The following is a 25,591-nucleotide window of genomic DNA, read 5'->3' on the forward strand; positions in this document are numbered from 1 at the left end:
TGTGATTGTAACCTTGTTTGATTTATCATTTCCTTTGTCATGACTTACAGATCAGTTTTTACTTGAAGTTACGTTGTGCTGTTTGTCTTTTTTTTTTTTCTGCAGTTATATATTAAGGTATACAGCGAGCATCATATCAGTGAAATAAGTGACGTGATGAAATGTATGTTATTTTTCTTTTATATTTTATTTTTAATGTTTGCAGCTACTTTTTGCACAACATCAGTTATAATCTGATGTAACAATGTAAAAGAAAGAATCTGGACACTTTTCAAAACAAGATATTTTTCAAATAAAAAAATAATGTATCAAAAGTAATGTGACCCACAGACCCGTTTCCCACGGTTGGGAACCGGTTTTCCAAGTATTTTTTTTTCCACATAAACAAATAAAATAAGTCAGAATTCCAGTGCAGCCTGAAGGCAAAGACTAAACAGTGGAAGGAAATGTACCAACTGATAAACTAACCCCCGCTCATTATAAATAAGTTTTATTTACATCCTTTAAATATATTTGTATGATGAGCTATCTTTTTGTTAGCTTTGTGTATCAAATGAGTCAATCTAGCATACACCAATGATGACAAAAATGTCTTTTATTATTGAAATATAAACAATATCTCCAATATAAATTCAAAATTGAAACAATTAACAAACAAATGCAAGTCCATCGAGTCCTTGGTGACACGTTTGGTCCATCACTGACTGTTCAGAGGCGGAATCATGGCTTCAGTGATGTCAAAAGCTTTGATGAGTTCCTTGGAAAATGAGAGGGGGGGGGAAATGGTTTGTCAGGTACCACGTAAGAACAGTTTGGGACTTTTCATTTGAGCTCTCTTTTATTTTGTTTGCAGTTTTCATTTTTCTAAAATACTTTGATTTAGGTTGGGTTTTATTGGTATTCTTTTAACAAGGACAAAAAAAAAACTGTATGTTGACCCACTTGAGACCTTTCAAAAGAAAATGTTCTGAAAAGGCATGTTCTCACCCTCCAGCTCTTTGGGCTGATTGAAACAATAGATGCATGACAGTTTTCTCTTTCTCCAGCTTCTCCTTCCGTCACCACCTCCTCCATCGGAGCTGAAAGACGCAACAAAATCATCTTAGTACTCTCGTTGACATATGTTACACGCCATCTTAACCGACAAAACAATACAACGTCCTTTACCTATACAAGGCAACTTATCTTGATCCAAACCAATTTGTGCCAAACCATCCTGAAAAGAGACGTGTGGAGTCACGAGACGGCGAGCCCAACGTTCATTTGGATTCTTCATTGCCAAGAAAACTCACCCTGACCAGGAATGACGTGTGAAAAATGTTCTCCAGTGTGCGTGAAAAGGAGTCTGGGTCAATAACAAACTCGTAATACGATATCGGCGACGTCGCTGTGAACGGAAGCAGAGTGGTGTTACACGTTGAATTTCGCCACAGAGGTGGTCGACTGTGAACTCACGGTCATCTTGATGATAACTTTTTAGGCAGGCCAGGATCCTCTCCACCTCTTTCTCAGTGGCTTCTTGCTCAGCCTCTTCTATCTTCTTCAGCTGATATGTGCACGTGAGAACACAAGAAGGCAGAAGGGAAATAATTCGATGCTATATTTTTTGTGTGGTGATTTGATGGATGTCTCATGTAAAGTGAGTGCCTTATCATTTTTGGTAAATGGAGATAGTGGTCTGAATGTGTCATAGTCACCTGAGTGGGCATGATCCTTTTTGCTTCCTTGCTAGGGGCTTTCTTTTGACGTACTATCCTTTGCTTCGGAGGGGGCGGCTCTGCGTGGAAGGAACCCAACCTGATGAGAGATAGGAGGACGTCACGTGGAGTGCACGGGATGCATTTAACCACCAAGCACAGCTTGGAAAAAATAGTTCTCTCAATGTACTACCATAATCTGCAGATGCCGAACCACAAATGGACATGGGCTGACTGGAGTTGGAAACCTTAATATCGAGATGACCACTAGAGGGCAGACAAGCCTTAGTCACACTTACATCTGGTCTTGTACTGTCAGACACCACAAGGTGAAATAGACCTGATATTTTGCAGCAGATTTGGAATAACATACAGGACAAAGAGAGAACCTTAAAAAATATTGTTATTTTGAGGGGATTGATTTTTTGGGGAAAAATATAAACAAATTGAGTGCTTGCAGTTAATGCAGGTTAATCCAGTGAGCTGAATAACAATGGCACACGCACATGTAGTGGAAGGTCGGCGCGGTCTGAAAGCAAGCCTCAGCTCTCTGGGCCAGTCTCTGCCAGGCATCTCTGGGCAAGTAACCCTCAATTTCATCTTCGCTCTGCTCCCTCCCACCACTTTCCAGCCGGTTGAGACCCATGAAGGAGAGCTGTTGATGGGATAAAAGCAATCATAGAATGCAAGTGACAAAATCACTTTGAGTGGAATCACTTACAAGGTGCTCAGTAAAAGCAGCATGGTCGAACGCACTGTCCTCTTCTCGCATCTGGCTGGCTCTCTCGTTGTTCAGCTCCGTAGCCACGGAAACGAACTTGGAATCCAGCACCGCTTCGCTCGTCTCTCGCACTGTCAAAAAACTCTGCTTGTCAGACATTGCAATGTTCTTCACAGAAAATTATCAAACGTTAAATTGGGAATAAGCGAGCTTTCACGCTTATGATTTTTTTTTTAAATCAACCATGTAATGTTTTGCTGACTAGGCAATGGGAAACTTGTAACGCAATGGTAACTGCAACCTTTTGCTGCAATGAACCATCTCAACAAGCTTTCCCATCAGTTTGCAGCAGATGCCAGATCCTGCAAAACTTCTCCTTGTATCAACATAAGGTGCTTAGTGGGTTGTGTCATCAGTTGTCTGCAGATAATTTGTTTGCTTTTCTCTGTTTTGAGCAGGAAGGAGCTTATCCGTCTTGCATGAAAACAGATCTTTTTTTTTTTTTTTCTCCATATGCTTGTTTCTGAAATTTCCACCAACAAGCTACACTGTTGCACACGATATCAAGGTACAACAGATTGATATTTATGCGACACTTACGAAACGCCTGGAAAGTATTTTACATTGCACGACAAAACAAATGAAATACTTTGTCTACTTTAAAACTTCTGCTCTGATGATATGAAAAGTTAAGATAAAAATGAAACGTACCATTGGCAAAAAGGCTGTCTGCCGCTTCCAAAACCTCTGTTAGTTTGTTGTTTGATGGACTCAGTAAATCTTCTCTATTTTCTGAAATAAAAAAAGTGCAACCATAAGACCAAAACACCAAAATAAAGAAACAAAGCAAGCTGCCGCCTCTTGGAAAGTCACCAACTCACGTTGGACTGAATCGATGAGGTCTCTGTACTTGCTCCTTATTTCTTTCCTGGTGCCTCTTTCCTGTCCACTCATAGAACCGAAGCTGGACCCCCCGTTCAGCTGCTGTAGGTCCCCGCTGTTGTGACATGAGGCGCCGTCTTGCCGGGGGGCTTCCTTATCGGTGGACGGGCGTCTGAGCTGCTCCATTGAGAGCTGAACACAGAAAGAACAAAGTTTGAAGTTTAGATTGACATTTAGTAGAGGTATGTGATGATTGAATATTTATTATAGCCGCAAATTTCCGCTATGCAGAACCTGCTATTGTGGTTACCCCCAGAACGAGAACCGGTCTCAAGGTTTGTCCAAGTTTTGCAAACGTTACCTGGCTGTGCCAGCAACAATCACAGGGAGCCCTCACCCAGCCCACTTCGATGCTCTGGAGCGTTTAAAGTTAAACATGAACCAACATAAATACCGCGAGTGAGCAGGACTGTGATCATGACGCCCTTAATGCAAAACCTGAGTTGCTGCTTGATGATGTAACTTGCTGTCCGTAAATTTTCTGCATGTTTACTGTCAATTAAAAAAAGATTACTGCAGTGCGAAGCATTCTCTACTTATGATAATTTTGCTGAAACAATGATCTCATTAGCTATTAGTTGACATCGACTTGATCTTATTTTTTCCAAATCAATTCATGCAACACTTATTAGACACAAGGTCAACCTGTCACATTTCTGTCATTGACTGTGAACAGTGTATGTAAACAGCAGCTAATATAGTATTGTAATAGCTTCCCTGTGTGCTGGTGCTAGCAAAACGCTGTTAGCCACTTGGCAACGCGTTAAGCATCTTAATGTCTACAAGTTCATACTTCACGTCACGACGTGGCTTCGGCTATTTGTTCGAACGGTGATCCTTGTGTCCAAGTTGAGTCCCAGAGTGATGCTTGAGCAGCTCGAGTACGCGCCAAACTGTTCGTTACTTCACAACAGTTCGCTGGAGTGCGGAATTGCGTTTTCGGACGGAAATTACGTAACGTAACGGGTGCCGTAACCAGTAACCCCGCTACGGATGTGCCTATGTGGCGGCCATGTTGGGAGGGGCGACTTTCCCCTCAAAGGCAATGCAATGGCATTGAAATTTAAAAATAACGGGCTCATTTTTCGATAAGAATGTCTGGATGGTGGTTGCACAGGACTACGAATCTGTCAAAGTATGTGGAATTCTGAGTAAGTATCAATTTTAGGGATTTGTTAAACAATACAAAGGTCTGATGAAAGCCATTCAACTTGAGGAGATTTGGGGAAGGTGAAAGTACCTCAATTATGTACTTCCTTATGTTCCTTATGTGTTCTTTCATTTAACACTTAACTTAAAGAGCAAACTTACCCCAAAACATATCTTTTGAAATATATATGCCTCCACTATGGTACTCTGATTGCATTTGTGGAATAAGGGTTAAAAGCAGCAAAAATCACCTGTTTGTATTCATCTTAAGGGATGGCCATTTTGCCATCACAACATGATCCGGATAAGAGCTTTTGCGTTACTATGGCATCAAAGAATCGGAACGGCTGTTAGTCTGCTAACAGTAACACTAACATAACAGTCCAACCTTGATAGAGTGCTATGCTTGAGTGAGTGATATTCTGGTTGCAGTATGGTAGACAGAGCCTAAAATACATTTAATGAAGGCCTAAAATTTCTCACAGTTCTGCATACCATGTAAATCTCTTGAAACAATGCCCAATGATTATTTCAGGGAAAATATTTTTGAGTATATTTTTGGGGAAATCATTTGAAATGATGGATTGCTTGTATTTATAACCTTTCTAAAGGCATACATTATTTATGATAAATATTTATTTGTATCGTAACTTGAGTTTTCCATTTTATCTTTACTGCGAGTTAGCGTCCCTAGGGGCACTTACTTGCCACTGCAGAGCAAATCGCTTCAGCGGATGAATGGAAGGCAGGCGGTCGGCGAATGTTTAGAGGGGGAGGCACGATGCTAAAAAAGGAGCTGCACTTTGTTTAAAAGTTCTCGGAGTAAATTCGTTTTCTTTAAAACACCACCGAGGACATTAATTTCTATTTTCCCATCTGGACAGCAGACTTGCACGCCAAGTCCAACGAACGGCGCTTTCACCGAGGAGCATTTAATTTTTAAATGTTAAGCACCAGGTTAAGACAGACTGTATGTTTTGTAGTTGACGTGAAGACGCAGGGTGGCTTAAACAACATCATTTGCCTTTCACGCGCTCGGCGTGATGTGAGATCCGAATCGAACCGAGCTTCAGCTGCAGTGTGAAAGACAATGTGGAATCGCTTTTGACCGAACTGCTCAGCAAATTTACCGGGTGATTAGCAATTAGCATCGAGCACACCGCCGGCGGCACGCGAACCTGCTGGGAACCAGCGTGGGCTCCCCGTTGCCACCAAATCACCACAGGACCACCAAAAACGAAGGATTGCATGCCTCCATGGTTCCGAACAAGTGGACCATGAATTCAGTCCTGCACAAGTCGCCTCCACGGAGCTGGCTCGGACTCAAGTTGAGGCTCAGTAAGTGAACATTTTTGTTTTGATGTACTTAAAATGGAACGCGCCGTAGTCAATCATTAACGTGCACTGTTTTTTTTTTTTTTTTTTTTTAAATATAATCTAATTTGAAAATTCACTCTTCATTCCTACAATGTAAAGTTATTGGAACAGATTTTCTTTTACAATGCCGACCTGGCTGCGGAGCAGACAGCAGAGTCAAATAAGACAGACTAAAACAAAATATAGCTAATTTGGTGTAGCGCAAAATAAAATGAAAAATATACAGGAGACAAACTAATCAAACTATTAGTGATAATAATAATCATAATAATAATAAACTCAAATAGCCAGTCAAACTGTGATGCATGACATCATGAAAGCAACTAGTACTGTGAAATCCAGTTTGAGCACAAGTAAATTATATGAAAAACAGCTAGATCGTGCCACCTGATAACATATTCGATCACCAGAGCAGGTAATATTGAATTCTGACAACTGAATCGTACGAAAACTGAGGCAATAGACATACTTCAAAATAACAACAATTATTCATAGAGAATCTGTTGTTGAACATTCACAAAACATAGTGACAATATTCTATAGAGAATTTGTTGTGGAACATTCAGAAAACATAGTGAATAAAGTTAAACAAAATAGATGAACATTAAATGGGCAGTCAAGTTAAAAATGTTATTTACAACAATATTGTCTATACACCACCACTAGTCTAAAAGTGGCATTCTGATTAATATTGTGTTTGTGGGATACTAATCAATCAGCAAAATCCACCCATTTTGATCTATCTTAAGAGCGTTTTGCCACTTGCCAAAAACAACATCACAGTGTCTTAGATTGCAAATATCACATGACCAGACTCAGAAAACAGGTAAGCCATATTTGTTCATTCCCTGAGCCCTTAGGCACTGTGATGTCATTTTCAGTCAACAGCAAGTGGCGATAAATAGCCCAAACACTGTACACAGTACAAAAAACAAGTGACCTAATTGTGTTTTTGCTTCTTCTTTTTTTGGCTCTCAAGTGGCACAATTGGGAGGGTTGGGAGGAAAAAAAATACAAATAAAAACCATAAAATCAAATACCTTCAGATTAGAACAAGGCCTCTTCCAAATGTGAATATAATGCTGTATAAAGGTTATGTAATGTTTTTTTTTTTTTACTTCCATGTTATGGCTGCTCTGTGTTGACACTTCTGGAGCGTGCAATTTTGGCATCTTTGCATGTGAGTTGTTTGACAACGTTTCTATACTCACGGGTAGCTGCTGAAGCCTGGGTGCCTCGTTTTAAAATGATAACTAAAATGTATTTGATTTACCGTTTGATCAGCTAATCAGTCACCTATCCCCCTTTCTTTTCCTTCTCTAAATCCACCTGTCCTGTTTGGGTGCTTGGTCAAGCAGAATGGGAGAGCCTTTTATGCCGGAACAGCAACAACTGTGCAACAAGGGGAGATCAGTTCATCTCCTAATAGCCATCTGAATGTTTTACCTCCCCCCTACCGCCACTCGACTTCACATGTTGCCACTACCAACAGTCAACGGGTTCATAGCGTGAACACAATGTTTAAGTTTAGCAGTCTTAATAGTTTGACTCAGGAGGCCTTCAGTGTTCCAGGCCACTGGAGTCTTAAGTTGGTTTTAAAGTCACTGGTCTAATCTGGAGCCAGATGTCTTGTCTGGTCTCTGTCGAGCGTCCAAAAAAACAAACAGAAGTCTCGCGTCTACCTCCGGAAGGTCTCCCAAAGCATCGGGCAACTGTTGGCAGACCACCTTTGTTCCACTGGTATAATTCTTCCACTTTAGTCAGTCCACTAATACGAAACAAAATCTGGTCATAATTGCTGACCCCGTGTATCTTTCCAATGTGTGAACAGTTCTTTTTCCCATTGGAAATGATAGAAATGGAAATCATCAGTTCTCTTGAGAAGAATAAATCTTGCTTGACTTTAGTGGAATTTTGCCCCTCACAAACTTCAGACCAAGTGATTGTGTTTATCAAAGCAATTATCTTCTCACTAGTGGTTCTTGGCGTGCCATTATAGTACACAGGGTTTGGAGCAGACTGTTCTGAGTGGACTTGAAAGTTCTTTAACATCAACTTGTGGAGTCACGAGTGCTCATGTTTTCAGGTGAACACATGAATGTGTGTGCGTGCTTGCGTCCACATACGTGTGCGGGGGTTTCTGGCCCGCCACGTGACCTGTTACACTTTAGACTTCCTCCTCCATTGTTTTACTTTATGCTCGACAGTAATTTCCTTTCTCTCGTCTTTTTCATCCCGAGGCAGGTCACATTCTCTTGTTTTCTCTTTTGTTCAGGACTAACGTCATCTATACGTTTTGATGCTGCACTTACATGCCTTATATTTCTGGAAACTGTGAGGCTCAGTCAAACTTGAACCTGTTTTTGTTGTTTGCCCATAATCAGGACATATGTTGTATTTTCGAGATTTTAAATGACACTTTTAGTGTGTTTGCATGTACAGTATATTAAAAAAAAAATCTCTGACAACATTTACTGTTATTGTCCTGAGCCATGTTCATTTGGTACAAGAAGTTGCAGTTAGTTACCACCCAACTAATGTTTTTTTTATTTAATTGTTTTATGTCTGTGGCCAAAATATATTGTATATACATTCAACAAAATAGTGACTTTCATTTTATTTGACACATTATTGACCAAGGTAACGGATTTAAAATAGCTTGCTCTCGTTGCTCTCTTGTTGAATGACTTCAAATTGCTAATAATCATTTGATGGAATTTATATGAGCCATCTATCAGATTGCAGGCAGCAAGTGTTGCGTGAGGGTTGAGGCTTGTAAAGGCACTGTTGTCAACTCTGCACTGTAGTGTCATTTTTTTTAATGTGTTTATTCCCTGATGAAGTCACCGTCATAAACACGGTCACAGCTGGAGGCCCCCCCCCCACCACCACACGTCTCGTCTCGTCTCTCGTGTGCCTTTTCCCATCACTCTTTTCTCCCAAACATGGTGCCTAGTGAATGCTGATCTTAACTCCCGGGCTCCTCTTTCACTTTTGTCCCCGTCACTGCTATTTAAAGTCACTGTTCTTGTTTTTGTGCCATGTAGATTCACCGCACATCTGAAAAGCAGGTGTGTTGTTTTTGTCCCAGAGGTGTTCGGAATGTATTTTTTGATCAGATCTGCATGCCAAACTGCTTCAATCCAAAATTAGCTCCCATTTCATATCATTGCTAATGTTGTATTTCAAGGAATTTAGGGTATATTTATTCAACACAGACTTTAAAAATTTGTAACGACATTATCCATTGTCGATTATATCAACGGGCCTGGTCTTGCGGACCTAAATCGTGCATGTGGCTTACTCTGTTTGTTTTTGCACCTTGCTTTGTTAGAGGAAATAGTTGACTTCCCTGAAACAGTCCTCACAGGTGAAAGTTGGAAGCATTCACCTGATAAAAACAATTGCTAATTGTGTAGCTGGAGTATTTAAGAAAAGTTCCTTGACATAACAATGTAAATATTCTCAATAGCATATGATTAGTGTGTTGCAGGGTGATAAATTCAACACAAAATGAAGCATGACAAAGCGTGATTTGAGCTGCTTTTGGTGACAATGGGCAAAACATGATACTGTCTAGAATAAAAGAAGAATCCCTGCAGTAGTAAGTCAAAGCTGATAGCCAAGGTTTAGAGCGTTTTATATATTTAGATCAAATAAAATACGTCATTTATTTCTATTTTTATTCTTTTTTGGTCTGGGCTGGCTAGTAAAGAGTTATATTGCCTGTGCCTTTGACGGTCTGCCGTGCTAACTATAACCTACATAACGGCATGGACTAGCGCCGTGCACTCCCTCTGGCATCAGACTGGATCACAGCCTTTTAAAATTCTTAAATACGATGAGCTTTCACAGCGACACACAATTAAGTTAATTTAGTTAGTCATCTCCAGGTACTTATCAGAACTGACAGTTTTTTCTTTTGCTGTATGAAACTTGTGTGATTTCTTCTATCTTTTTTTTTTTTTTTTTGCGATGGCATATTTTCCAGAAAAAACAATGGCAAAAATGTTTGTTTTTTTTCATCTTCATATAGCCCCACCTGCTGCTTTGGCATGCATATGACAGGCAGTAAATGTCTCGAAGAGAGTAGTATAGTACTGGGTTAAAAACAATTCTTTGCGGATGTGACGTGGGTTTGTCTTTCTAATGCAAACCTTGTGAGGATGAGCTCATCCAGATGTAAATGCCATGTGTGCAACATCCAGGTGCATTGTTTGTGGAGAGTCTTATTATGAAAGGGTGAGCCGATGATGAAAGCAAGGTTGTCTAATATCGCCTTTGCCCCCCCTCATCCTTCCCACACACACATCCTTTGTTTCTGCAGGAGGTGGAAATTGGCCCTTGTATTGGCATATTGGTTCTCATGCTTCACATCTGCTTGCTTCATTAAAAGGGAAGCTTCTTGCCCAAAGCTGCTTTTGATGATTACCATATGTCTGCAAAGCCCAGAGCTGCGCAGCAAGGCCGGCTCTCATCCTACCCTCTAATTTCTCATCCCAAAATTGGACATGTTGGTTGCTACATGTGACTGCATCCCTCCCTTTTCTCGGCCCGGCCAGACTCAATCTCGCACTATTCCTTTTCCCGTTTTTAGATGTGCTACAGAAGTGAGTCAGTCCTCGAGGATCACTGGGTAAGGTTTCACAGTACTGTGCAAAAGTCTTTGGTATCCTTGACACATCTAATCAATCTCACAAGTAATAAATTAAGAAATAGATCACAAATAAAAGAATACAGCTGAATATAATTGGGAACATGTACCGTTTGTTCTTAACGTACGTACTCAAGTGCATCAAAACTACTCTGGTCCATTTTATCTCCAAAGTTGCTCGAATGAATCGAACGGGTTACCCCCACCACTGGCAACTGTGTTGACATCATCAGTGTGATCATCACCATCCCTACCTTTCATATTGATCTGTGCGTAGTATGTAAGGCTACCCCTCTCCCCACACAGACGTCCCCCCCCCCCCCCCTACACACACAGAAGGCAGCTCATTGATAAAACTGAATCCAGCTAAAGGGCAAAGCCATAAATTAATGCTGAATATAAGCCCTTTGCAGATACTGCAAAGTAGTGCATGTAGGATGGGTGTTTAAAAGAGATCTTTGTGCAGTCAGGTCCAAAAGCCATGGGTCCAGACTACCCCAGCATGCATCTCTCACCCCTTCATGAATGCACCACTTGTCTGACTGCGTGGGCCCTAAAAACCCCCTGCGGTCGAGACGTCCTACACAAGCAGCTTGGCTCGCACAAATGTTTTACAGTTGGCGAAACTCCCATCACAGACGCGCTCGAGTCTCAGAGAGAGCGTCGGTAATGGAAGGAATCACTCTTGAATGGTTTTGAAGAGTCTGACAAGGTGGTGATTGGTGGTCTCAACAGGAGGAGGACTTTTTTTGTTGCGTTGTTTCGACTTGACCTCAAATTTATAGGAGGAGCTTCTCCGGTCTCCTAGAGATGTAGAAAGAAGAAGCTTGGCGGCAAGACTGCATGAGATCATCGTGCAGGTGGATGTTTGGAATGAGTCTATTGGCAGACTTTGAACTGGCAAGTTTTTATTTTGAAAGATGAACTCATCGTGGTGGAGAAACTCCAGGCTGGTCAGAAACTCAACAGGCCACTCACGGCTGGGTCATATCTCATTTGATAGCATCATTTAAAGATTTGCCTTTATATGAATAATTATCGAGTCTATCAGTCGAAGTCAGCAAAATGTTCCTGTATTGGAAGAAGCGCGGCGCTTATGAGTTGGAGCCACCATCATCGTCTTGCTCCCAAGTGGGAATGGAGCGCTACTACTGGTCGTCATCCCTGGACGCCATCCATGATCTATGTGGTAAGATCCTAGAGTGAGTTGGTTGGAATGCCAATAGCAACGGATCTTTTTTATTTTTGAACTTTTCCAAATTCTGAACAAATTCAAGAGCACCAAACAGATTTAAAGAAAAACATGGATGATGTAAAACTGCAAGTGGTCTAGACATTGGTCGTTTTTTGCGCTCCACCGTGTTGTCTTTTGATGCATCAGTCAGCACTGTCATCAGTTCTGAGCCAACACCCAATCATGAGGAATCTCTAGTGCCGGTCCCAAGACGGCATAAATGGCAGGCTTGCGTCAGTAAGCGTTTTCTGGTCTTTAAAAACTTGTGCGTCATCCCACAGTGTGGTCAATGCTCCATTTTTTTCTGTTCTTTTTCTGATGTTTTATACGCGACAACACTGTTGTCAGTTTATTGAGAGACATTTGTTGCATTGTTGTGCAATCTTTTGTTTGATGCCACACTTTGCAATAGACATGACTTCATTTTGTTGTGCAATTTTTTGTTTGATGCCACACTTTGCAATAGACATGACTTCATTTTGTTGTATTGGTCCCCCCCCCCCATGACCAGCACTGTTATTTTGATGAGCGTATTTCACCTTCGTCACGGAAAGGCCTTTCTTTTCCAACCAGTTCTTGCTTCACTGGGAATTACTCAGCCACCTGGCACGGAGACAACGAACTCCACATAAATGCAAAAGAAAGAGAAAACACTCGGATGAAATATTGACTGCCCCAAAAAAGTGCACAGCTGCTCCAAAACACCTCTGTGTATCCTGTCTCAGTTTTTTGGGGGGGGAGTCACTTTCCGCTAGCCTTCCTCATCCACGCTATTAGTGAAAGGGATGTGATAACACCGGCCTGTGAAAGAATGTTCCTCAACCACCCTGCCAGCCAGTCTGAAAACTCTGGAACTTTCCAGCCATCTTAAGGACTGTGGCTGCTGACGTGAAGCCGTTTTGGCAGACGAATGTGTCATCGAGATGTTTTGATCAGTGCATTTTTAATTCTAACTAAAGTATAAACCTCTCTGCCCACATTTAGCCTTTTGAATTTGTCATTTGAATTCCAAGGTTACATGGACGCACAACACACATACACAGGACAGTTCTCCGTCACATAAGACTACGCCTTTCTTCGTTGCAGGCTTTGGTTAACCAACATTACCGCTATGTAAACTTTAAAAAAAAAAAAAAAGAAAATGCCGGCTGTTGACCAAATGCTTGTCTGACAGTCATTTGTATGTGACATACATTCAACATCCATTCATTTTGATTTGGCAACTTGGTTTTGTTTGACCACAGTATTGCATATTTCATAGATTTAAAGCTCAACTGAATGCTGCTTTCTATGTTTCTTTGCTGTTATTCCTTGTCGTAGGACATTGGTGGATGCAATATTGAATTAAAAGGCATGAAAATGAGACCCTGGAGGGTCTGATTAATTGTCTAAGTTTTGATTTTGCCATATCCATAAAGCTGGCATTTTCAACAGGTTTATTCCAAGGGACCACCATTATAACTAAGAAGCAACTCGGGGACCACTGCTTTGACGGAATATTATTTTATTTTGCACTGAAGGAGTGTAGACATATACAGGCTATTTATTTGCATCTATTAGCTACATTTGACATAATTCGCATGGGTAAATGATTCACAAAATTAGCTGGAAAACATAGCAAGTCCTAATAATCCATAAAATTGTACAATTTTTTTCCTTTTCCAATTTTGCGGACCACCTGCAATACCGCCACGGAGCACTAGAAAGCCAGGGACCACCGGTTGACAATCCCTGCTATAAAGTATAAAGGCCCCATGGAGGACAGACTTTTTACTACGATAATATGTCAACAATGACAACACCTTGCTAAAATCTGCTATTTTACGGCAGATCTTGAAGATTGCAAACTGTTACATAATCATTTGGCTAAACTCTTACTCTACCTTGTGATACAAATACCCTCAGATATTTGGGCTATGCAGTAATCTCCTCGTGAGTGCTTTTGAACGTGGTGACTGAAATATGTGATTAGCCAAAAATGAGTGAGTGCATTGAATGCAACTTGATTTGTCAGCATGTTTCAACATGGAACATGTCCTCCCATCTCTGGAACACTATTCATTTGGTTGTTCTGTGGCTTCATATTACATGTAGATGGGAAACCCGCTAGGGGGTCCTCTCAGATGTAGGAACCAAGAAAGCACATGCAAGTCGCATGTGCGGGACTGAACCACTGGATAGGAAAGTTCTTAAGCCAAAATATCTTTTGATATTTGTGGTTATTACAGTTTTTGGGATTTGATTATATGGTGCATCTTCTCCTGACTCTTCACCCAAACGTCAGTTTTAGCCATTTATCGGCATTTGCGATGTAAAAACATGATCTGTGAAAATCATGCAAGTTCCCATGGACAAAATACAAAATCACAAGCATTGCATTTTAATACAACACACAAAAACAAAAAAATAATTAGATCTCACTGAAATTCGGTCGAAACAAATTTAACTGATTTTAACAGTGTCTACAGAAGAGGGCACTTTTTGGATAATCCTGAGAGATGGACATTAAATCGCAGGTAAGAAAGCATTAATAATCAATTCTTTTTGTGGGCCCAGGTAATTCCCGGATGGCATATTGTAAATCTGCCCCTCGATGTGTGTCGCACACCAAAAGGAACATGCAAATATTTGCCTGAATCATTTGCAATCCTGACGTGAATACTAAGAGCCTTAGGCATAGAAGGGACAGAGCGTAATATTGCAGTTGCACTGTTGTTGTTATCGCTCACCCTTCTCAAATATCGGCAGATGTTTGTGTTATTCTGCTGACAATTATAACAACGAGGGGGGGGGAGCTTGCTCCATCTCATGTTCTGTGAGACGTCATCAAGTTGCGTGTGGCATTCTTAACATTCCCCATGGACATATGGGGAGAAGTTGACAGCATAACATCCTCCTGTCACAGCTTCTGGCGCCGACACAAATACGCCTGACGTTTTCAGATGACCTTAGGCAGAGGTAGCTTGTACTGGAGTGAACCTTCTGAGAAAACCGAAGCCAAACGACAGCCCAAGTTTGGTATATATTTTTTTTCCTCCTCATCAATGGACAATAGACCATATGTCTACCTTTTATTTTTTTCCATATCGTTTGTCTGTCCAATGTTTGGCTTTGTTGATGCAAGCTGGTGGCTGCATGGGATAGCAAGGGTTAGCAATCTAGCACCATTGCTGCCAACTAAGAATGGAAGAACATATTGCAAAGTGGAACATATTGAAAAGTGACATTTTTTGAGGGAATTTGACGGAAATGGGACAATAATGCTTTTTGGGCTTCATTTAATGAAGATGTCTACTAAAGATGTTTTCTTTGCCCCACGTTAACAAATGAGCCATCTATGTAGGCCAGCTGAATGATCACCACCAATGTCCGCTTTATGTTTGAAGTGGGATGATATTCAAGTCAAATATAAAATGAAGACATTTAAAAATAGTGGACAGACCAAACCCAAATGTCCAGTAAAGGCCAAGACAGCGACCCCCGCCCATTGTGAAACTCTTTGCTGTGATTGATGGCTAGGCTGCTAATGCTAATGGTCATGACCCACTTTCTATCACGTCAGTGATCTATGGTTATGACAGTAAAGCCACTCGGCACCCAGAATGCATTGTATGGCGCAACGCATGATTGAAGTTATCAGGACGCAAGTCATAGCGTACATGTGTGTTTGCCGTTTGTTTAGTACAAAAGTAAACAGACTAGTTCCAACTGGCACATACCTCAGTTTGCAGCGAGCGGCATAGAGAGATTGTCCACTGTCTCTTTAGTGTGCCATCTCTTTGTGCACTGTCACGTGTGTATCCGTGTATAGCTTGTGTTAGCTTTTGACTTCATCAGCACTGCTGAGTTGAGGAATTCCGATTCATCAGAGAGACAGAGAGAGAGAGAGAGAGAGAGAGAGTGCAAGTGTGAGATGGAACGTCAGCATGATATGAGGAAGTCGACGGGAAGATGGGCCGCTGTGTATATAAATAGAGAAAATACAAGTTTTACGCTATTAACCAGATTTGTTCCATTGAACAAGTTAAGAAATCTAATTCAGCCTAATGGCCATTCATAGATGAATACATTTAATTATTAAATAATTCTTTATCACTTGGGGTGAAGGTTTACATTTGGTGCCTTTTCAAGGAAGCTGGGGAAAAGTCCACAGGAAACCGCAGACCATGAGGTCTGCAGCAATTACCGTTTTACTCCCCCATTCCCACAAGGACCTCTGACCTGTCGGTCTAGCTGTGATCAAGTGGATGACTAAAAAGTCTTACCATGCAGAACGGGGCTTTGGGTCTTTTCTTCTTTTTTTTTTCTCCTCTTGGCCTGAAAATGTTCAGCTTCATGTTTCAACAGCAACCTTTTCCAAAGTACCTTTTACCTTCTTAGACTCAGCGGTGAAATGTTCTCGTTGGCTTCTTTTGAAAAGGAACAGGTGACACTACCCCTATTGTGACCCCCGCGCGACGAGGGGCCTCATTCGTCAGGCGGATGGATAAACATGCCCGTGTTTTCTTATCATGTCTTTATCTCGTGTACCGTATGTACTCGCAGAAGCTGAAGACATAAACAAGACCTTTAATCACTTGCTCAATAGTGACGAGCCGAGTAGCTTTCGGAGCTTTGTTTGACAAGAGTGATTTGTTATTGTGGACCCATGGAGTGAGTGCACTAAAAAAAATAAAAAGAGGGATGAAGCTTTCTACTCCGTTGCTCCATTTTGCTCCAGTCCTGTCACTCATTATTCATGTCCCTTTGATCTCTTCCCATTAGTGCCCCCCTCCCCACCTCGATCCCTCATGGCTTGTGTTTACTCTGTCTCACTTTGCTCTCTATTGCCGCTTGGTCACCCCCCACTGCCCCCACACCACCACCACCACATTGTCCATACATACTGTAAACTCAGGCGATAAGTCCTGGCCATATTTTCTACAGCCTTACCAAAAAAGGAGTGTTAATAAACTCATGTAATCAAGTTTTTTTTTTTCCTGTGGTGTCACATATTTTTTTTTTTCAGATGACAAGCCTGTTCAGGAGGAGGACTGGGTGGTGTGCCAGCACCCCGAGTGCCCCGACCGACGCAGGGCCTCGAAGGTAAGACCACCTAACACGAATTGCCTTTATGGACCCATTTAGAAGTCATATGAAAAGAAGACATGGAACCTTTACACAAAACTAATTAACATGAGTTAATAGAGAACAACGAATCACTTATCTAAATTTTGAGAGACTTGCAAGGGATGGGAGAACAGTGTTGATTGACAGGTATTTAAAAATCGGAGCTTTACAATCATGTGACCATAAACTCCCGCCATGCCTCAAAAACTACCAGTCACCTAATACTCATTTGCTGAGATTTTTGAACAGGGTTGGTAAACTGAAACCTCAAAAAGCAACCTTAGCAGGCCAACCCCCTCCCGTGTTGGTTTCCTCATCAGATTCAGCAACAGCAAACTATATCTCCAAGGTCAGGCCGAGGGCTAAAGCCGCCACATGTCTTTTAAACAGTATGAAAGGCGGTGTCGAGCCTTTTGTGTCTGGCCGCTGGAGCGTTTAATGAATTAGTGCTTTGAAGCCGCCAGTTTTGACAATGGGAGTCTGGCCAGAAGACGGAGGGAGACGAACACGGTGTCTGCTCGCCCCTTGCTTGTTTTGGTTGTCCTGCTCTCTGTCCTGCTTCCCCTTCTACCCTGGCATCACGTGAATCTTCCTCTTTTCATTTGAGTAGCCCTCTCCGTGGAGACTAAAGGAAGCAAAAGGTGGAGAATGCTACATGTATCTGCCTTTTCTCCACCGAGAAAACCCAAATAAAAGGGAAAATGGTACAACAAAATTATTGTTATCAGATTATTTATGTACAATGGATAATCATTCCACCCTGGAGAAAGAACAGTTGAAATCGATGTTTATACAGTTATCCCCAAATTTATGTGACACTCATTCCCATGAATGTGTATGAAAACGGCAACTGTTTGTGTAATAGCGGTCACTAGTGACATCAATGGCTTATTCTCAGAAAACATGGCCCTGTTTCCAAATTTGTCTTCTTCATAATTGGTTGAAAAGGATATACATGTGCTTGAAATCAAAACTTCCTGCAGTGTGCAACGAAGAAATAAAGATAGTTCATTCTGCCCTGTGTTTGCGATAAATTGTTCAATGCCGAGTTCCACTCTGTTGTTGGTACATGGACGCCAAACACTGAGTACAGAAGTACCAAATTATTTTTAAATGAAATATTTTTACACTTGAACAGCTTCACAGTCTTCAGTTAATAACATAGTAAGTCTAAAATGACTTCTGAACATTGGACAGAACCAACCAGCATCATGTATGGTCGTTATATTCAAAAGACGACGGCAGACACCACAATTTATCAGCTATTTGCTTTGCAAAACACGAAACGCCTGCAGCTGCATGCCGTTCAAATTCTGCAGACTTGTATTTTAAGGGTAGGAAGGGCTCTTGTTTACATGGAGGCGTCGACATGTCGGACAGAAGTAATCACGGCGGCTATTATTCATTGCAAGAATCTCTAACGTTGGTTATTTTATCTCCACATTATATACCCAAATCATCCTTTTTCATGATTCTTTTGTTAGCCCCTAAATAACCAATACAATAAGAAGCATGAGGATGGTCTTAAATTTGTCAGTAGTTACAAAAATAGCACAGGTTTGTCTGCCTATTTGGGAAAGTTATGTAAAGTTTCACACCAAGCCTCACTGTGTCATTTTTGGAATACTTGTTCTCACGGTCTGACTCGTTTCGCCATGGCCTTTTGCGGATGTGATATTCCCCAATGTCACAATTTCTAATGTTCCTCTTGAATTTATGACATGGAGGTGTGAGGTAAGAGTGGGACCCCCCCTCATCTTTGTTCTGGCATTTCTTGGCTATAAAAAAGGATTTATTATCAGATCTTGTACTCTTGATATCTCTCGATCTTATTTCTTCATTTATCTTAAGTTATTTATGAATCTGTTTTAATAGTCCTTAAATAGCAAAGAGGGAAAATTGCATGCTGCCACTGGATTTATTCTCTAAATTCAGTTTGATTAACAAATGCACATAAATAGTCTTCCTTCCCCTCCATCGTCGTCTTTGTTGATTGCGCTTCCGTGTGTTGTTCAGATATTTAGTTGTTTATTTGGATTACTTTGCGCTGTGGGTTACTGTAAATCCAGGAGATTAAAAACTCCCTACAAGGTGGATTGGAGGCGTTCGAAGCAGCACTCGCTAGTTTTGCATCAAATTGCGCTTGGTGCTGGTCTCAGCTTGCTTGTCTTTTTTTTTTGCCTTTCTTCTCCCTCTCGTAAGCCTCGACGGGCAGGACCAAACAAGACAAGTGAGGTTTGCCTTGCCATGGAAACAGGCCCATCCCTCCAAACAGCTGGAGCCCAAGGCTGTCTGTGTTGTCATTCTCGGCTTCTTTGCGTCACAATGTGGCCTTTTTAATTTTCACCCAAACTCACCTTCTCTTTTTTTCCTAATTGGCGTTTAGCCCTTCTGTTCTGCTCCTGCTGAAAATCGAACTAGTGCTGACATGCTGATGTGCTAAAGCTGCACGGTAAACACAACCAAAGCGACTGTTTTTAATCAGCGTTTATTAACAAAAATCAGATTTTCAATTGCTCCCTTTTGGGAAAAAAAAAAAAATTGAAATGTCATTTGCCTTGATTGTCCCAAACAAGTCAACTAATGATTGTTTTGCTTATTTAAAGAAAATAACTCCGAAAAATTCTAACACTGGAAAAAAGGGTTCATTCGAGCCATGACCTCAGCATGCTCCAACAAGCTTTCCATGACACTCACACACTTTGTCAGCCGCACACTAATCACACTTTTCTGCCAGTTAGTACTTTTCCATGCAACCATTGATGATGATGGTGATGAGAATAGTGCTGCCGCACAAATACAGAAAGATCACCTGAAATGTTCCCATTTCTAAAGTAGTAGTATTTAAAATAATGTCCAAGAGGTTATGGTTTTGTGATTCTGACACTTCGAACCTGGAAATCACAATTTCCAAACTCATCCCAGAGCACTGTTTCTATTGCACATTATGTCTTAACACGAAATTGTAAACATAAATGACACCAATTCATCCCCTCAAGAGCGTTCCAGTTAGGAGCCAGGAAGCATTGCAACAGAGAGGGAATAACAGGAAGGGATCTATCTGACTGGTGCTCCAACACTAAAAATGTTACTTGCAACGGGCCCATAGGTCAGAGTTCACGGAAGACCCTAAGCGAGGAGGGGGTTACGGTAATAAGCCCTCTAAAAACAAGCCTGCCATTAAGTTTAGCTGATGAAACTAGCTTAAAGAAATGTTGAGTCCGCACAGCTCAGCTACAGATGGAGCGCAAAACTTTTGATCACAAACGCCTGCCCAGCTTCAGCACGCTCGCTCTCCAAAATTGAAGCCAACCAAGCCACCGGCCAAGAATATGTGGAAACTAACAGCAGTATCTCAGGGGAAATATTTGCCTTTAATACTCTCCGTGCATCCACGGCCTGTTTCATATGCCGACGCGCTCATCTTTGTTATCCTCACACTGCCGCTTTTCTTTGTTTGCCCTTGCGACGCCACAGACTTCCCCGGGAAGACTTGGTGGAATTCAAAGCTCACGCTCGGTCAGGGGGTTAATGCCAAGGTCGGGTCACAGAGGCAAGCAAGCCAACTATTCATTTCTCCCCCAACAATGGCATCGCCGGCGGGGTCTAATCCTTCACGTTAATTGCATTGCTGGCCTCCCCTCTTTTAAGAGTAGCCTCCTCTAATTAAGACTGACAGCGGGGGACATGGATTCAACAGGTTGCTTTATTTGGAGCAACTGCTGTGGGGGCTGTTAGGCATTAAGAGCCACCCGCAAGCATGTGCCACCCCCCCACTTCTGCCTTAGGGGCGCCCCCTTGTTTTTGTGAGCTAGCTAATTGCAAGGGATTTAAATGCAGTCATCTCGGATTAGACCAAAAAATAAAAGAGCGGCCGGGCTGCGCCGCCTTTTATCTTGGAAGTCCGAACTTGAACTTGGGAATGACATCACTCCCAGAATCATTATTTTCCTTTTCTTATTTCATTTAATGGGCCAGCGCTGAACCTGCTTCAAAATGCCGGAGTTGGAATGAGTCCACTTCTAGTCCAAAAACTTCTTTGGCCTCAAATGGTTTGACTGTCTCGATTGCGAGTGAACAGGATGTTTTGCGTTACTAAAAAACAACCAATGCTTGTGCAATAATAAGTCATAAAAGCACAAATGGGATGCCTCCAGGTATAATAGTTTGATTGTGCAATTCATTTTTCAGATTTTGACCCACAAGAGTATTACAGCGATAAACTAATTGTGAAACTTTTCGTTGATATTTTCAGTTCTGAAATCTGTCAGAATTTGATTTCAATGCATTCTGACCTTTGCGACAACTACGATGCTACATTTTTCCACCTTTATAAGACAAAGATGACTTGCCTTCCTTTTCCGGGTTACTTAAAGGTGGACCATTAAATGTTTCATGTTTGGAAAGTTTTCTCTCTAAGATGCGGCTAAAGTGACGTAAAGTGGATCAGCTAAAACGTTAGGGAGCAAAACTAGAGTTGATGTGAGTCAGTTTTGATGCGTGTAAGCTTGTGTGGGTGTGATTGGGAAGGGGAAGGGATGGTGGGCAGGGCCTGTGACTCTCAGCCTGTGTTAGTGTGTGCGGTTGTCAGACTGCTGTCATAAAGAGAACACGTCCACTGTCATCTTTTGGGATCAGGAATATCATACAAGCAGGAAAGTTACTGGGACCGCCTCGCACGATAAGATCCAGTTTGAGTCAGGTCGCGACTGGAACTCTAACATTTGCTGTATCTTTTGGACATTGTCAACATTGATCATTTTTTTTCACTGCAATTTCCAAAGCTTGTCTTTCCTGGGAAGGTGTCGTTTTCTATGGTAGGTCATTTTTCAATATGCACTTAATTTCGATTGTCGTACGACTGACTTCTCATATAGTTTCCATTCATTCCTGCTCAAAGTAAAGGCAGGTGTGTGACATTCGAATTTACAATGGCCGCTTTTGTTTTTCCACATTTGAGTGGAACAGCACTTTGTCTGTTTTTCTTCCCAAGTGTGCATATTTCACATCTGCTTCTTATATCAACACACCACCCTCTCTCCTGGCACACACCAACCTTCTCCTAAACAGGAAAAAAAAAAAAAAGTTTCAGACAAATCTTTCTCTGTGTCAACTTTGGAACAGCTCTTATCCAAATCAGGAGTCAGTATTGGGATTTGAATATTCTGGGGCCCTGTGCACCCCCTTGTGTATCGGTGTGCTTGCCCTCAGGCTATGGATAGAGCGACCGGTCGCTCGTTGCCACATAGACTGTGCGAGCTGCTTGTGCTCCACTTGACTTTGAGCCCCAGCTGTAGGTGAGTGACACTTACCTCGCTGTCATGGTTTGGACGGTCCGGGATTTTATTTTCAAGAATCGCTTTTCAGCGCGTCTTTATTTGTATGACTACAACGAGGCAGGTTAATGTAAATAGTAGTCCACAGTCCGTGTATGTGGAGTGCATACATCCCAAAAAAAAAAAAAAAAATCACATTTCAACCAATCGTCTTAATGATGCGAGTTGAAACAGATTGTTTGCCACAGCATGTCATCAGGGTGGTTGCAGCCAATGATTTCCATAGATGATTTTCTGCTGACGGTTGTTTTGATTGTGATGCATAAGAAGACCGTTCGCTACATGCATCGCAAGTAGACGTATATGTTTGTAACCAATGATTTCCCAATTTGGGTAAGTCTACTTTTCTGTCATCATGCGTCATGAGCAGATGATGATTGCATTGTTGAAGCAGGGCTTCATTCTAGACACTGAGTCACATGACCTTAGATTTACTATAAATATGAGCCTCACTTGTTGAATCATGTTGTTTTGTTCTTTATTTTAATATCCGACACTTTGCGCAACTTTGCAGTTTTATTGATTCACTCAGCTGTGGGGGGGGGACATTGTGATTTACTGGGAAATCTGTCATCATTACTAAATGTAAACACCTGTTGAAAGAAAGAAAACAAAAGTGTATTGATATTTTTTATTAAATCTGTGATAACCCTTGTAAAAAATCGTTATAGTGATAATCGTATAGAATTATTATTGACCTAATTTGAAATTGTTATTTCAGAATTACAGTATGTATCAAAGTGGAAGTCCTTCGCATTAATCAGTAACCAAGAAGTAGCTCTCAGTTTCAAAAAGGTTGGTGACCCCCCTGCTTAGAGCAAGTCCATAGGAAAAGAAATTTGGCGGGAAATCAGCTGGACGTATGTATTACATCTTAGTGTTGATGGGCAGTGCTGGATAAAGCAGACTGAAATGATCTTTTGATTGGCAGCTGTCCACGAGCTCAAATCTTAATCTCATTCCATCGATTCAATCTTTTACCCCTTTAAGTTCAGCGAGTGTGTGGATTGCGTAGGTTGTTGCGTGTACTGTGCACTTAAAACACGTGCATGTGTGCAAACACACATGCATACTGATACAGACAAGGTCCAGGTAATTCGCCTCTTTGGCAAATCATGTTTGAAGTCATGACTCATGACATTCCGAAAAAAATTCAACTTGGATTTGGTGCTGGATGTAGACGGAATCTGGCTTTTTTTTTTTTCCCCTTGCGCTGTTTGAGTTACAGTGGAACCATAGCGATACATGCATATAAATTGGAATCATCGATTAATCGACAAAAACATCGACAAATGACTCCCTTGTTGAAGTAATTATTCGTTAAACATTTTGGGTTACGCCTGTACAAAGGTGTGAATAATTTGTGAAAGAAAATTGTAACGATGATGCTGGAAGTGATTATCACCAAAAGTGGAGCTGATAAATGTAAATATACATAAATACTAGACCTGCAAACTAGTCAAACATTTTACGATGGCTGACCAACACATGTAACAGATAAGTTGTTACCATTGTTTCTTTGCAACAAATTGAAGGAAAGCCACCTTCCAGATTTTGTATGACGGCCTTTGTGTTATTTTGTACATGTCAGCTAAATCGATGGACTAGTCCGATACGGTCGTTTTTGTTTTCCACCTTGAAGGATCAAAGACAAGTGCCTCTGTTTGAGTAGCTCCGCATGTGAGTGGCCACAATCAAGTTGTTTAATGTAAAGCAGGCGTGCGGACAGGCGCCCAGTCGTGTTGCATAAGCGCTCTCCAGCTCAACACATGTTCTCTTTATTTATTGATAATAAATAAGACATGGGCGGGGGGGGGAGGCTTGCTTTGCCTCCCCCCTTGGATCTCGCCAGACACTGATCCCGCTCAAAAGCAAAATGCTTGAAAGGGCCCGTCAATAGTCTCATGTTCGCCTCCCAAGGGGATAGTTCAAGTCTATCTGGAAGACAAAAGGGGGGGGGGGGGGGAAAGTAACATTGTGCAGACTCACCTCAAAGGCTGGCAATGCAGATGTTGACTTTAAAGTTGTGCACTGACAGTTCGTGGTGATGGATGTGCTGTCTGGTCCACTCAGACCACAGTTGCTCCTTCCGCACGTATTCTGACTGCTGGTCAAAAGATGAAGCTGAGCAGTGGGCCTCAAATGCTTGTGCTGAAAATGGATGGATGACAATATAGACAATGGATTTCTTTAAATGCCATCCACAGGTCTGAATGATCAATTGCTGATTGGGGGTGGGGGGGGGACAACCACACAAAAAGGTTAATTTGACTTCATGTCCCAAAACTCTCATCAGTCCTTCCATTGGATTTAATGATGTATGCAGCCTACCGCTATTTACACCACATTTAATGGTCTATGTGCCTCTAATGGACCATATGTATTTACATCATAAACTTTATAGAGCAGAAACAAATGGAGCTTTGATTACTCACCTTGACTGTGATAGGAGGTATTGCCTGCGGTAGGTACCCCCCCTCCCTCTCCTCCCTCGTCCAATCCTCCCACCCTAACCTCTCCTTCCTGGACCGGACAGACACAAACATGAACACAGTGTTGCATGCTGTTACATAAGTGCAAAGGTGTACTGTGGCAGGGCGGGCTGTTCTTTGAGTTTGGAGGGAAAATGCTTACCAGTTTGCTCCTGACACAAGGAACCATCACTTTTCGATCACCAACACTGCGTGGTCACTTGATTTTTCTCTTCTGGACCTTCACACAGCTCTCCACAATGCAATTTTAATTCCAAGGCTGTAATTGAAATGATTTGATTGATCTTTTCTTTTACCATAAGGTTAATGCAATGCAGTATATATTAAAATATTTACTCTTGGTTGTCAGCAAGCTGTAAATTAAGTCCGTTCATACTGCAGGGGTTGGAAACTTGAAACAGGCTCGTGGTGTTTGTAGGATGAAAGAAATCATCCTGAATCACTTTCCAAGTCATCTTTTTGCTGGCTTGCATGTTTTATCACTATGTTGTCATTGATGACACACACACCTACGGAATTATTGTGCACGCACATGTTAATATGATTTTAGAGTCACAGAAAACTTTTAGACTTGCTATCATGCATAATGTCACGCAGGTCGTAAAAGTACCTCGTGAGTGCTCAGTCTATAGAGTTTGTCAAAGGTTTTGTGTTTTGTACCAAAAACCAATTTGAATCGAAAAATCGTTTTTGGAATTCGACAATGCAATCGACGTGTTCTTCTTCAAAATACATCAAATAAAAACAAAATGCAGTTGTTTTTTTAAGATTCCTGATTGAGCAGATTAACATATTGCACATCTTAGACCATTTCTGAAATAAATCAAATAGCAAAAAAAAAAATGGAATCCACCTTGAAGGGAAAACAAAATTCATGTAG

General features: G+C 41.4%; 2 protein-coding genes across 10 annotated transcripts in view; one reads left to right on the plus strand and one right to left on the minus strand.

Moving 5' to 3' along the window:
- Window positions 1–577: 577 nt before the first annotated feature.
- Window positions 578–12,888, minus strand: nsmce4a (NSE4A component of SMC5/6 complex). Of its 4 annotated transcripts, none has more exons than XM_085928699.1 (11): window positions 12,314–12,888; window positions 3,300–3,492; window positions 3,130–3,210; window positions 2,419–2,549; window positions 2,204–2,352; window positions 1,698–1,797; window positions 1,456–1,546; window positions 1,293–1,387; window positions 1,168–1,216; window positions 988–1,079; window positions 578–757 (listed from the first exon to the last, which is right to left on the minus strand). In XM_085928699.1, the coding sequence occupies exons 2-11, from the start codon at window positions 3,484–3,486 to the stop codon at window positions 698–700; spliced, it is 1,035 nt and encodes a 344-aa protein (XP_085784825.1). In that variant the 5' UTR covers window positions 3,487–3,492; window positions 12,314–12,888; the 3' UTR covers window positions 578–697. The 4 variants fall into 4 exon arrangements, with proteins under 4 accessions (XP_085784825.1, XP_085784844.1, XP_085784835.1 ...); XM_085928718.1 differs by lacking the exon at window positions 12,314–12,888 and adding an exon at window positions 5,688–5,759; XM_085928709.1 differs by lacking the exon at window positions 12,314–12,888 and adding an exon at window positions 5,214–5,365.
- Window positions 4,369–25,591, plus strand: part of plekhg5b (pleckstrin homology domain containing, family G (with RhoGef domain) member 5b) — a 41,538-nt gene continuing 20,315 nt past the window's right edge. The window contains exons 1-3 of one of the 6 annotated variants that reach the window (XM_085928568.1): window positions 5,146–5,847; window positions 7,040–7,066; window positions 16,783–16,859. In XM_085928568.1, the coding sequence (XP_085784694.1) occupies window positions 5,766–5,847; window positions 7,040–7,066; window positions 16,783–16,859 (186 nt within the window). In that variant the 5' untranslated portion in view covers window positions 5,146–5,765. Of the gene's footprint in view, window positions 4,512–5,144; window positions 5,848–7,039; window positions 7,067–16,782; window positions 16,860–21,514; window positions 21,701–25,591 lie in introns of those variants that run through there. The other 5 variants (XM_085928578.1, XM_085928604.1, XM_085928596.1 and 2 more) reach the window with 5 other exon arrangements.

This window comes from Syngnathus leptorhynchus, chromosome 1 (assembly GCF_054491065.1).
Source record: "Syngnathus leptorhynchus isolate UIUO chromosome 1, UIUO_Slep, whole genome shotgun sequence".
In the NCBI taxonomy this organism is placed as follows: domain Eukaryota; kingdom Metazoa; phylum Chordata; class Actinopteri; order Syngnathiformes; family Syngnathidae; genus Syngnathus; species Syngnathus leptorhynchus.